Below are 14,289 nucleotides of genomic sequence, written 5' to 3'. Positions count from 1 at the left end.
CAACGTTTACATACCAGTATTGGGTGCACTTTTTATTTTGTTTATTTAAGTTTTAAAATGATTTTATTTGCAATTGACGTAATACTGTAGGTGTAAATATCACTTTCATTGTCACTTTGCTTGCTTCTTCATGTTTCTATTTGGTCATGATATATTCGAAAAGAAAAATAAACAAATAAATCGGTAATTGGAACGTAAACTTACAAACGATAATGGCATGTTCCTTCTTCAAAAAAGCCAAGTGGTCTTATTGTCACATGAGTGCTAATTTGCATATAGTGTTCTCAAGGTGAAACGTCATCGGTATTAAAAGTCGAACGATAGACGGACTGTGGGATAATTGCTGACGTGACCCCGTATTGCCGTTTAACCTTCGGCTCGAGGCGAGGATGAAGGCAGCCATATCACCGCTTTTCATCATTTTACTAATTATAATGATGTGTAGTTGCGGCATTATTTCCGCTCTTGACCTTGCCAGAACAAATGCAGCGGAACGTCGCCCACGTGTTGATTTGAAAATATCCGAACGAGACCAACATAACTCAATTGAGAAGTACAACAAGGTTTGTATTTTGCCCATTTCGTTTTTCAGTCGTGGTCGGCACGCTCCATTTTTTAAAAACAATTCTAAGTTCAATTTATCTTCTCTTCTTGCACTTTAAATATTCCGCAAGACTCGACACTCATTCCTGCAAAAACGAGTCCCTGTCATCAGTTTTCGAGGCCCTCGCTGACTGCCAATTCACCCCCACGTATTTAAATGGTCTCTCCCAATATACATCTGTAATCTCATTCAAATCATGGAAGGTACTAACATTGATTAAAGAAGAACTGATGAAATATCGTGAATTTTGTATTTGTAATGGTAATGAGACTTGATCAATGATTGCTTGTGATGATTGCATTATTCAATGGTACCATTGTCAGTGCGTGGGTTTGGCGCCCGAAACTGTCGAAATTTTTGACCACCGGACATCGGCGAACACCAACAGAAAAGATAGTATCGAAAGAAGAGCATGCCTAGACACTTTCTCTGTGATAATATTTTTTAGGAGTCCTTAAGAATTGTTGTTATATGCACTCGGAATCTTGTTTTAGTTACAGTTGCTAATAATTAAAACATGTGAAATTTGTGAAGTCAAACGTTCATCTGTTGAATTTCCGGATGTGAAATACGTATTTTGACCTTTCACACCTAAACCAACCGAGTGCGCAAGTATGATGACCGTAGTTTCATAATGCGCATATATTTTATGGTCACATTAAAAATCGGCGAGGTTATATCATACTCCTCTAACTCGTTACTTGTGTAAACAATCGCAAACTATCATCGACATCAAAGATGAGCTAGACAATGTCCTTATCAGGATTAATTTGGGTTGAAACAAAAGGAAATAAACCAGTTAAGAGGCTTAAGTGGCCATTTGATAGGCGTCGTGGCTCCTTCCGTTAGTACCTTCCATGTTCAAATGCATGTACCTGTCGATTCTCTCGATTCTGCAAACAAAAACTTGATGAACGCCACAATACAGAGTACATGCGTGTAGCGTTTTTTCTCTCCACGATGTGCCATAACTCTCGAATTATTCTTGTTATCAAACTGAAAGTGACAATTTTTTTTACATAATCTTTTAGAAAAAAGCATCTTGTTCGTGAATCGTATCCTGTGAATTCAGAACTTAGAAACTGCATAATGCTGGATTCACGCGATATATTGTTTTTTGCTTTGTATTTATGTGGCGGGTTAATTCAAGCAACTTTAAATGTACACCCCTAGCAAATAATTTCAGTGATACATAATGTATAAATCTATCGATCTAATATCTTCTTTTATTAGCACATTCGCCAATCTCGAAGATTACGTAACGATGATATTGACGGCATTGATCAAGGAAGCAGGGTCTCTCCTCCAATATTTACTTCGATCACTACTTGGGGATGTGGTGTCGACGAGATTGTTTGTCCATCGACTGGTGAATGTATACCTAGCTATTATTTGTGTGACGAAGTGCCAGATTGCCCAGATGCGTTTGACGAATCAGACTCTTTGTGCGACTATACCGGTAAGTAAAGTGCGTAGTTTCCTAGAACATTGATTACTGGAACATTTTATTGCATTATTCGGCAATTAAATTATATCAAAGATGCAACAAGGGCTTGTAATTTTAAATATTTATACTTGGTTGAATACAAGCCTTGCTGGTGAATAAAAATGACTGAAACTAATTGGATTTTAAATGGCGGACTGGTGCATTTTGAGTAGCCAGCTTGGTAAAATTTTCCAATACCAGTGTAGTATATTTTGTAGACGTTTGTGTATGTATAGTCGGTCACAACGTGCGTCGACGTAACTTTGTCTAGTAGGAACATGGTTCATGACGTACAAAACAAGTCGTATTATTTTCGCCCGATCACAATTTTATTGCTTACAGTGTGCGGACTTGATATGATCAAATGTCCAGCTGATGGAGAATGTCTAATTTCGTTTGAAATGTGCAATGGATACGAAATGGACTGCAGTGACAACTTTGATGAATCGACAGCTATCTGTGGAGGTGAGTTTATGCTTCAGCTTGTTTATGGAACTAACCCCTGACAATATTTGAAATCTACATAATTTTTGTATTTTGCGTTCAGTGCGGTGTGGGCAATTATAAAAATCGGGTGTGGCGGAGAACACTACTGCGAGATGGTTTCCTCGCCCCCTAGATTTGAACCACATCTTTTTCACGATGATATAACATTTTCTGTGCAGATTTTTTTTAAACATTAAAACCCGCTAACCAAGTTGATCATTCATCGTACCTTTGTGGTGCCAGCAATTGACAAGAGTTTTACCAGTAGTTCAACTTTTCCTTAAACTTAAACATTAGAAATTGTAACGTGCATTTTTCGTAACCCAATTCTGCAATCCGGTTTTTAACAAGCGGCCGAACACCTTGAAACTGTCATATGAAATTACAGGTTTCTCTCGCTAAGCTAAAAGACATTATTGGCACAAAATATACTATTCGTTTTTATGAATGACTAAATTATCAAATAAGTCGAAGGCAAACGAGTAATTAATTGCAGTAATTATAGAGGGAAATGTCTTGTGCCATCAAATCGTATCGTTTTTAGTCTTGTCGCATACGCGGTGCGCGAGGGCGTAATCTAATTACGTCATCAGTTAGACTGTATGTGAAGCTTGGTTTCCCTGTAGAATTCCCACGTCCACATGCAGTGAATGCCGTAAAAACTCGTAGCTGTAAAACTTTCTTTTACAAGTATGCGAATTACTATTATGCTTATGAAGATCCAGATTTTGTTTGGAATTGTATCCTGATTTTGAGGTAAAATTTCACTCCCGAAAACGGCGGCCGTGCTCGCTGAAGGTCTATCAATCTTGCACATGTTCTCGTGTTGACAGATACAAGGTTACGATCACGGCATTGCCTCAAAGCAAATTCAATAAATATTACTACCATATATCTGTAGTTTATTTCTTGGGTAATTTTAAGTTGACAATTTGGTGGAATCGTAACGAATCGTATTCGTGCATCTACTTGTACTTGCAAATCACTCGCGATCGCAACAAATTAGGAATTTGTAACACGAATCGAACATTTATTTGTACGGCACGCTTTGTTCTATTTCTTATGCCATAGACTAGTTCCATTTAGATTGATGTATATCAACCACAGATAGATTCATGTACCGGAGCAAATTCGTAATATAACTGTAAGCCACAATGGTAGGTCGAGAAATTGTAATCATGCAGCGTAGAATTTGTCGCCCAATATTCGTACAAATAGTGGAATTAATTTTTTTAATATTGAATAGTCGATAAACAATAGTTGGAACATGAAGCGTTCTCCAGACAAGCACCCGTCTCGCTACTATATACAAGTTGTGCAACCTCCTCGCAACGTCATTAGAATACGTGTATGCTAATGAGCCTCGTTGTGAATTGCAATAAATGACTCGTAGTGGACCGCATAATTTTTTACATCAGTGAATTTAGGCAGTGTAGGAAGATTTTCGCCTGAACGCTAAAATTGTCGTCTATGGAAATCTAACAAGTGGTAGAAGATTAAGACGTGCTTTCTAACATTGCGTTTTTTACTTCAGTTGAATGTGGACGTGGAGAATACCAGTGTTCAGATGGAAGATGCTTGCCAACTTATTGGGTGTGCGATGGGTATGATGACTGTGACGACAGTGGTGACGAAGCGCCCTCTATATGTGCAGGTGTGTAGTATCTAAAATTCACAATTAAGATTTGTTACATTTTTACAAGACAAATTACCTGTAGCTTACCTCGATGCTCATTCATCAAGTTTTTAATTTCAGGTTGCAGTGTAGGATTCTTGAAATGCTCCGATGGAACGTGCATATCAACTGATAAAGCGTGTGATGGAATACCAAATGACTGTTCTGGCAATTATGATGACTCGCTAGAATTGTGTAGTAAGTTAATTTTTTTTAATTATCTCTCCAAAACAATATGTACATTTCAGGGGAAAAACTGGTACTTTTGAAGACATTCAGATGACTGGGGTAGTCCAGCACTCGTTCTACTGGGAAAACTAGTCATGACAATTTCTGAAATATAATGCGCTACAGAAGCCAGGGAACAATTATTTTGCCATGTGCGAATTCGATGTAACTGCTGTTGTGATTAAATAGCCAAATAATGAGTGCTCCAGGTCAAGTGACAGGAATGAGTTTGAACACAGCCTTCTTTTACCAGAAATTTGGTATTATTTATCAGCTTTTGGACATTTTGTAAATAAAATAAATTATGTGTACGTGCAGGACTGTGGTTTAGGTGTTGGTGTTGCATTACAAGCCAGATAAAGGCCTGCAATGAACCATTCAAATGTTTTTTTTTATCAGGGAATGGTCATACTGGATGCACACAATTTGCATGTTCAACTGGTGAATGCATTTGTCAAATGCATCTTTGTGATGGAATCGCAGATTGTGTCAGTGGTGAAGACGAGACAAACTGTCCTTGTACTCTGGCTGAATTTACCTGTACTGATGGTAGCTGTATTCCTTTATCCTACAAATGTGACGGAATAGCAGACTGTTCTGATGCGGGTGATGAAAGCACACTGATATGTAATCTGACCCCCTGCACACAGCTGCAATATGAATGCTCTACTTGTGAATGTATTTCTACAGATCAGCTATGTGATGGTATTAGTGATTGTCCTAGTGGTGAAGATGAGACAAACTGTGGTTGTACATGGGCTGAATTTACCTGTACTGATGGTAGTTGTATTCCTTTGTCTTACGAATGTGACAGAATAGTAGATTGTCAAGATGGTTCTGATGAACAAACACCACTCTGTAGAGTCTGTGCACGTGGAGATTTTACCTGTACTGATGGTAGCTGTATTCCTATATCTTACACATGTGACGGAATAGTAGACTGCCCAAGTGAAGTCGATGAAAGCCCTCGTATATGTCCTGATCTCTGCCCAGCATATGAATGCTCTACTGGTGAATGTATTTCTACAGATCAGCTATGTGATGGTATTAGTGATTGCATTAGTGGTGAAGATGAGACAAACTGTCGTTGTACTCCGGCTGAATTTATCTGTACTGATGGTAGCTGTATTCCTTTACCCTACACGTGTGACGGACTAGTGGATTGTTCTGATGGTGGTGATGAAAGCACACTGACATGTAATCTGACCCCGTGCACACAGCTGCAATATGAATGCTCTACTGGTGAATGTATTTCCACAGAACAGTTCTGTGATGGCGTTAGTGATTGTCCTAGTGGCGAAGATGAGACAAACTGTGGTTGTACTCTGGCTGAATTTACCTGCCCTGATGGTCGCTGTATTCCTTTGTCTTACGAATGTGACGGAATAGTAGACTGTCAAGATGGTTCTGATGAACAAACACCACTCTGTAGAGCCTGTGCACGTGGAGAATTTACCTGTACTGATGGTAGCTGTATTCCTATATCTTACACATGTGACGGAATAGTAGACTGCCCAAGTGAAGTCGATGAAAGCCCTCCTATATGTCCTGATCCCTGCCCAGCATATGAATGCTCTACTGGTGAATGTATTTCTACAGATCAGCTATGTGATAGTATTAGTGATTGCATTAGTGGTGAAGATGAGACAAACTGTCGTTGTACTCTGGCTGAATTTACCTGTACTGATGGTAGCTGTATTCCTTTACCCTACACGTGTGACGGACTAGTGGATTGTTCTGATGGTGGTGATGAAAGCACACTGACATGTAATCTGACCCCGTGCACACAGCTGCAATATGAATGCTCTACTGGTGAATGCATTTCCACAGAACAGTTCTGTGATGGCGTTAGTGATTGTCCTAGTGGCGAAGATGAGACAAACTGTGGTTGTACTCTGGCTGAATTTACCTGCCCTGATGGTCGCTGTATTCCTTTGTCTTACGAATGTGACGGAATAGTAGATTGTCAAGATGGTTCTGATGAACAAACACCACTCTGTAGAGCCTGTGCACGTGGAGAATTTACCTGTACTGATGGTAGCTGTATTCCTATATCTTACACATGTGACGGAATAGTAGACTGCCCAAGTGAAGTCGATGAAAGCCCTCCTATATGTCCTGATCCCTGCCCAGCATATGAATGCTCTACTGGTGAATGTATTTCTACAGATCAGCTATGTGATGGTATTAGTGATTGCATTAGTGGTGAAGATGAGACAAACTGTCGTTGTACTCTGGCTGAATTTACCTGTACTGATGGTAGCTGTATTCCTTTACCCTACACGTGTGACGGACTAGTGGATTGTTCTGATGGTGGTGATGAAAGCACACTGACATGTAATCTGACCCCGTGCACACAGCTGCAATATGAATGCTCTACTGGTGAATGCATTTCCACAGAACAGTTCTGTGATGGCGTTAGTGATTGTCCTAGTGGCGAAGATGAGACAAACTGTGGTTGTACTCTGGCTGAATTTACCTGCCCTGATGGTCGCTGTATTCCTTTGTCTTACGAATGTGACGGAATAGTAGATTGTCAAGATGGTTCTGATGAACAAACGCCACTCTGTAGAGCCTGTGCACGTGGAGAATTTACCTGTACTGATGGTAGCTGTATTCCTATATCTTACACATGTGACGGAATAGTAGACTGCCCAAGTGAAGTCGATGAAAGCCCTCGTATATGTCCTGATCCCTGCCCAGCATATGAATGCTCTACTAGTGAATGTATTTCTACAGATCAGCTATGTGATGGTATTAGTGATTGCATTAGTGGTGAAGATGAGACAAACTGTCGTTGTACTCTGGCTGAATTTACCTGTACTGATGGTAGCTGTATTCCTATATCTTCCAAATGTGATGGAATAGTAGATTGCCCAAGTGAAGTTGATGAGAACCCACGTACATGTCCTGATCCATGCCCAGCACATGAATGCTCAACTGGCGAATGTATTGCTAATTTCCAAATTTGCGATGGCATCAGAGATTGTGTTAATGGTGAAGACGAATTAGATTGTCCAAATGTATGCTCTGAAGTAGAGTTTGCATGTCCCCAAGGTGGTTGCATACCACTGTCGTCTCTGTGCAATGGAGTTGATGATTGTCCTAGTGGTGCTGATGAGAATCCTTTCAGATGTGGTAGATGTATACATCATGAATGTAGATCTGGAGAATGTATTGAAGCTCATCAGTTCTGTGACGGTACCATAGATTGTGAGAGTTCTGAAGATGAACTCGATTGTGGAACTGGATGCTTAGAATATGAATACACATGTTTGTCTGGACATTGTATATCCTTATTTCGTGTTTGTGATGGTGTACCGAATTGTGCAACTGGTGAAGATGAAAGTGTCGATCTCTGTGGATGCAATGTCAATCAATTCGAATGCGATAATGGGAAATGCATATTGGGAGAATACGTTTGTGATGGTGATCCTGACTGTCCGTATGGCGAAGATGAAGACGATTGTGGTTGTGATGAGGCTAGAGAGTTTACATGTCCGACCACTGGTGCATGCATTTCAATCATTAAAGTTTGTGATGGTATATCAGACTGTGAACATGGCGAAGATGAACGACTGCCAGAATGTCTCCCAACGTTGGAACCAACTACTCCAGAACTAACCATTGAAGGTAACTGCCATATTTTGTATATTCATGAACTTGTAAATTGAAAAGCTCAGTAAACTTGTGATCTATATAGTGAATACTACAGCCCATAATTTCCATGATCGTATTTGTTTCATTTTGAGGCAGTCAGTATGGACGTGTGGAACTATATGCACAATAGATTGTTAAGATTACGAATCTTCCGCCACCTGTTAGAAAGCTTAATTTGAACGTCTTTGCCTATTATTCATTTAGATAAGCGATTTGCAGCGCTTTCCAATCTAACTTGATGCGCTCGATTTAAAGCTTTATAGAAAGTGTGCATTCAGTCTGATTAACCAACACGTGGTCTTGTCTACAACGAAAATTTGGCTAAACCAGTCAAGTTACTTGTAATACTGTAAAACAATAAGCTTTTTTGTTTGGCCTTGTATGACTAAATTATAGACTGGCGAATGAGTGGCTGTAGCCCTGAAATGTTCTTACCAAGACTATTTTAAAATTACTCTATGAATTAAATATCTTGTTCAAAAAAGATTAATGTAGTATTCCTAATTTATCAATAAAAAGAATATCTAGAATTGACGAGAGATTGGACGCCATGGAAGAAAAATGCAATGAAGTGGGAGAACATGTCGAGCAACATCAGTCATTAGGTAAAGTTTCAAGAGTATTAAATAAATTGCTATGACTTGGCGGGGGGAGGGGCGCATAGCAAAATATTAAACGAAAGTCTTTCCGTTAAAACAGATCGTTCTTTGCGTGACCTCATGGTTTAGGTACTTAACTCCACGCTTTATTTTACTTAAATAGATCGAAATTGTCACCAGATGCAGTACTTTTGCATACATGTGATTAACCTACATTCTAAATCAATGGGTAACTGTTATCATGAAGTTCAAAATAGTTGTGCAATTCTCTGATTTCCCGCTACGTGCAATGTAACATTTTCCTATAAAGTGCAATTTAGCAATTGCTTTTAAAAAGTATGTGGCTAACTGTGCCACATGCAATTGGGCTGAACCTGTTTTGAACAAATGGACCAATTACTTTAAAACGTGTTGAAAAAGCGGCATGCAATTTTAGGGAATTGTGGTAAAATGACGTCATTAGCTAAATGTTGATTTAGCGAATCTCTCTTGTCATTGTTGATTTCTTTGTTTGGCGGCCATTTTGAATTGATAATAAAGTCATTGACGACATATTGAATTAGCGAATCAGTTCTCTCGCTAAATTCGCGAAAAAGACATGCTCGCGAAAAAGACGTGTTTTACAGTAAGTAGACTGCCCAACATATCCTTTGCTAATTTACAGTTTGTAATTCAATTGTTTTCAGATGAGGAAATGTACGGAGAACTCTTGGAAAGAATCGAAGCCCTATAAGAACAGCTGAATGCACTTTCGCGTAGGTATTATTTGCAAAACTGTTGTATTAATATATCAGTCACTGCGAAATTTCGCGTTATGCACGCAATGGAACGTAAATAGGACAATGGCCAAAGTGTCGTGTTGACGTCAACACTGCGCGTGGGATTTGACAGACTACAGTAAGCTGTTTCCACGCTTAATGTGCTATGCACTTTAGCAAAGCTGACAGGCGTATTTTCACCGGGAAGCGCTGCATTTAGATATTGAACTAAATAAAAAAAAATTTGAAATCAAATTTAGATTTTCGCTGTCGTTCACACATTACGCGCGTGAAATCTTCTATATAGAATGCATTTGAAGATACAAAATGAACATTCATTCTTCGTCACTACACGAGTACATTCTATTGTCTGCTGTGTAAAACTTTGATTTCTTTTCTTAAAAATACATGAACATTGCTACTGATGAAACAAAAGTGCACCTGTTAGTGTGCAAAATGTACTGCCTTCGATGTAGACTGATAGTCTTCAGGCCTAATTTGTTAGTATACTAATCAGTACGAAGGCGTTCGCAAGAAATGCAGCAGGAATTTCACCGAAGGATGCAAGGAGTCTATTAACGCTCTCACGCGACGTGGGTTTCCACCAATATATGCATAAGCTGTCGATCATTCTGTTCAGGTTTCCACTCCTATGCTAGAGAACGATTAACTTAAGTTGTTGCTTTTATTTCTAGCTCCCGCAACCAATGAAAATGTTACCATCAGGTCTCCTCAACGTGTCAAGTCGCATTTAGGAAGACTCTCCTTCCACCGCGAAGCTGCAGATGATTCTAGTCGCTCGGCAACTCTAGGCCGTAACCAAGAGCATCATGAGAAAGAAAACTCTGCTCCATGCTAAGTTACTGTCGTTAAGAAAACTCGCCTCGACAAAGGCTAAACTTGCAAGATGAGATTTTATCACCCTCTAATGTTCGATGTGATTTTTTTTTAATAGAAAATTTAGTTTCATAGTTTATTTATAAATTAGTTTATTATATTAATTATAAAATAGATGACTTGGTCACATCGTATCAGAAATACTTGTATTACATCTAAATTATTTTATATTCCACATTTAATTTATCCAGTTAAGTAAAAATGACCGTCAGCAGATGTTTGCCAGAGTTTATTTTTATTTTTAGAAATGCCTGCATTTTCATGTTTTATCCACATAAGTCAATTTTTTGGTGTAATGCCGGGTTGATCACATCGAGGCAATCAACTGCGAATATCCCTTGTACATGGACAAATTGTAAAGACTCGATGAGCGGAACATAATTTTCGATAATAATTGCCAAGCAATTAACCTTGGACAACTATTTATTAGTTGTCTGAGAATTAACAAAGTATTACGAGAAGCCCAAAGTAACTCTCTGCTCTAGATTTCACAATGAATTCTTCAATAATTTAGTTTGTGAATTCAACTTTGCAATGGTCTATTTCGGTGTTTTTTCATAGTCAAATCAAGCTGTTTTAAATCGTGAAACATGGAATTTGCATGCTACGGTTGCCAATTGTCCAGTGGAAAAAAAACTCAAGTGAAACTATCCAGAACACTGCAAATTAAAAGGTGGAGATCGGAAGACTCTGTAATCGAGTTGACAGCTCTCCAAATGAGCTCGTAGAGGACGGTACACTTTCCTGTGAGGGTCGAACAGTATATATAAAAACGTTCTGTCCTTTGGTGCGGTTAATTTACACAATGTAAACCAGTTAGCAATTACTGTACATGATGCAACTTGATCTAGTTGTCGATGCAGTATCAAGTAATGGTATAAAAAATTAGTTTGCACTCGCATTTCATCTTTAATACAAACAAAACTGTCGGCGACCGGTTGCATTGCCAGTGCACAGCCGCATGTTTATTCACATATAAACCAAAGATGCTTTTTCAACTGTTCATGGATAATTAAATACCCAACATCTTGCACGACCTTCCTAATGCCCAATTGTGTAATCCATTAGCTCAGAGTGTTGGTTCGAACCCCCTGACTGTTTCAATAATTGAGAAAAAGTCTCTCCTAGTCTACACCTTCCAAATTCTGTTCTCTCCTAGCAATGGTTCATGGTCTGGTTTGCAATGCCCAGTTTACAAAATGTGCCATAGTTGTCTGTAGCAATTGCAGTTGGCATATTAACACATATGTGGAATTGCCACTCTGCATATGAATACAAGTTGACCGATTTACAATCAACATAAAGACAAGTGCAGATTCACTAAAATCGGGTAATGTGCTCTAGTGCACGTGCGTCAAACAGAAAACGTTACGAAAACTTGTGTTGAGTTTGTCTGCATACGAGTAGCAAACGCCTATTGCAACATTTCCCCTTAATCGTCCCTACATTTGAGGTTACCCCTTGCAGTGATTTCCACATCTGTTTTAGAATGGACAATCTTGTGCATGCTGGTTTTGTATCGTAGTTATAAAGTAGTGTCGCCAATTTAATCCTATCTGTGGGACTTTACTAATTTAAAGTTGTTATAGGCATTGTCTTAAAGCTTAATTCATGTAGGCCCGGGACCCTGTTTCGCACTTAGTATGTGACGAAAATACTGTTATGTTAAAATGGGCTTTCTCGAAGCATCTTAGGAAAGTGTTAGAACAAAGAAGTACAATGTTGATTTATGTTTATGTGATTTTTTTTATATACACTTAAAATACATGACAGTAAACCGGATATGCTAATATAATATTAAAACGTAATTTGCATATAATATTTAGAATTGATTCCGAATTACATAATCTTTCTTACAATATTCAACCACATCATCCGTCAGATTTCATTGTTTTCTCGTCATATGCGTGACTCCTGCATACCCTAACGGCGATAACGCAGAAGAGTAAAGCACTGATAAGATTTAAGATTGCGGCCAAGTAAAAGACTATCTTGAAACTGCCTGTGGTGTCGTATATCAAACCTACGGAGATACAATTACAGAACATTCTTTTACATATTATACAAACACCTATATATTGTATCTAACAAGCATCTATTAGTAAAACAATATAATTAACATATTGCACCCGAGCATTCGTGAAAAACTGCACTGAAATAGCATTCTAACCACCATACGTGGCAATTTACATCTAAATATATTTCTGCTTTTATTAATAAATCGGCTTTAAAACAGATCAGGTAAGCTCATAATCAATGTACTTCAATTCATCAACGTTGTACGTTCTTTCGAACAAACTAATGCAGATGGAAGCTGATAACTGAATTGATAATACCATTATTTGTTTACCGTTTACCTTCCATTGTCTACCACACTTATTTGGTATTTGTATTTCAAGATACATATACATATGCCACTGGTATTCGCCTCAAATAGCACATTAATAGCAAAATGATATAAATAACACATTTTTAACGGACCATCTGGCTTGAAAATAGAACATAATTTGCAAAATTGATTGATCAAACAAAACTTTACCATATATTAATATATTGACATAATACAGTGCTAACGGTGTTAATTTTGCCAAAAAAAAACAAACATTTCAAATGATGTGTTTATATTATGTTTTGAGAAAGTTTTAGTTTGAACTCAATTATAGTAATCTGAAGTTGTTTCGACTGAATGAAAATGTGTGAAATGACAATGCGGGGTCCAGGAACTTTCATTCCTAACACTGCTACTGCAGAGATGAACAACTATTAAACATTCGGGCAGGTACAATGGTATAGTGAGAAAGAGAAAAAATACCTACCTCCAGCTTGTGAGCTAACAATGCCTGCTATACCAACTGATAGTAACGTTATTCCATTTCCAAGTGAATAATTGGTGGCTCCTACTAGTTCTTTCATACTCGTAAACAGTAACGGGAAATAAACTCCATCAGAAACTCCAATAAGAATACACGAAGCAATTAACACAGGAAAAACAGTTATTGAAGCAATTGTTACTTGCGCTGCTCCCATAGTGAGCATGGCTATTGGTAGAATATAGGCTGGTCGAATATAAACCTTTTCCACAAACCATCCTAACACTACTCTAGTTGAAAGGCTCGCGATACCTAATGATGTAACTAAAAAGGAAGCTTTCATTGCTGGAATTCCAATATCAACTGCTTGTGGTACGATCATTGTTACCGAAATTAAATAACTGGTATCGCCAAGGAAAACAGCCAACATCATCAAAGCAAAAGCATAATTGGAACACAATAGTCTGAACCCCAGGCGTTGACAAAATTCTTTCAAATAATTATTGTCTGACTCCGTGTTTTGCTTTTCCAAGTCCTGGCTGATCACAGTGATTGGTCGCATAACAATGGCACACACAATAGTATTGGCGTTGATCGCAGATAAGATTAAGAATGCTCCCCGTAATCCATATTTTGTTACAAAGATCTGGGTCAAAGGTGAAAATATGAACATTCCCAAACCATTTCCAACAAATGCAACACTAGTTGCAAGGGCAAATCGCTTGTCAAAATATCTTGAAAGAATTGGTAAACTTGTTGCCAATAAAATACCATTTCCAACACCTGTAATGTATACATGTTAATTGGTTAATTCTAAAAACTGGTATGAAATATCGTTCGTGTTCATCAATAAGAATCACGTGATGGAATACACAATATATATAACCACTTCATTCATTCATTCATTCATTCATTTATTCATTCATAGGGGCACATGCCGGGATGGCACCTTGCTGCGACCACCCTATGTGCCCGATCCTTCGAGCAAGTGTCCAAGCCTCGACACAGCCTATGCCCCATAACACGTTGAGAAACCCCCTCAGCTGACTCAGCCACGATGCTCTTGGTCTCCCCCCCAGGCGATCT

The 14,289-nt window shown here is 38.4% G+C and overlaps 1 protein-coding gene across 2 annotated transcripts; it reads left to right on the top strand.

Annotated features, from left to right (window-relative positions):
* The first annotated feature begins 302 nt into the window (after nt 1–302).
* On the top strand, nt 303–10,609 carry LOC102810426 (uncharacterized). 2 transcript variants are annotated; one of them, XR_014929410.1, is made up of 9 exons: nt 303–563; nt 1,838–2,063; nt 2,433–2,555; nt 4,111–4,230; nt 4,333–4,449; nt 4,879–8,112; nt 8,659–8,744; nt 9,425–9,493; nt 10,192–10,609. XR_014929410.1 is itself a non-coding variant. In XM_006820615.3 (8 exons), exons 1-7 carry the CDS (start codon nt 390–392, stop codon nt 9,469–9,471), a joined length of 4,041 nt encoding a protein of 1,346 aa, XP_006820678.2. In that variant the 5' UTR covers nt 303–389; the 3' UTR covers nt 9,472–9,493; nt 10,192–10,609. The 2 variants fall into 2 exon arrangements, 1 of the variants encoding a protein (XP_006820678.2); XM_006820615.3 differs by lacking the exon at nt 8,659–8,744.
* The last annotated feature ends 3,680 nt before the right edge of the window (nt 10,610–14,289 follow it).

This window comes from Saccoglossus kowalevskii, chromosome 5 (genome assembly GCF_978046115.1).
Source record: "Saccoglossus kowalevskii chromosome 5, keSacKowa6.1, whole genome shotgun sequence".
In the NCBI taxonomy this organism is placed as follows: domain Eukaryota; kingdom Metazoa; phylum Hemichordata; class Enteropneusta; family Harrimaniidae; genus Saccoglossus; species Saccoglossus kowalevskii.
This window is presented reverse-complemented; position numbering and strand designations above follow the sequence as displayed.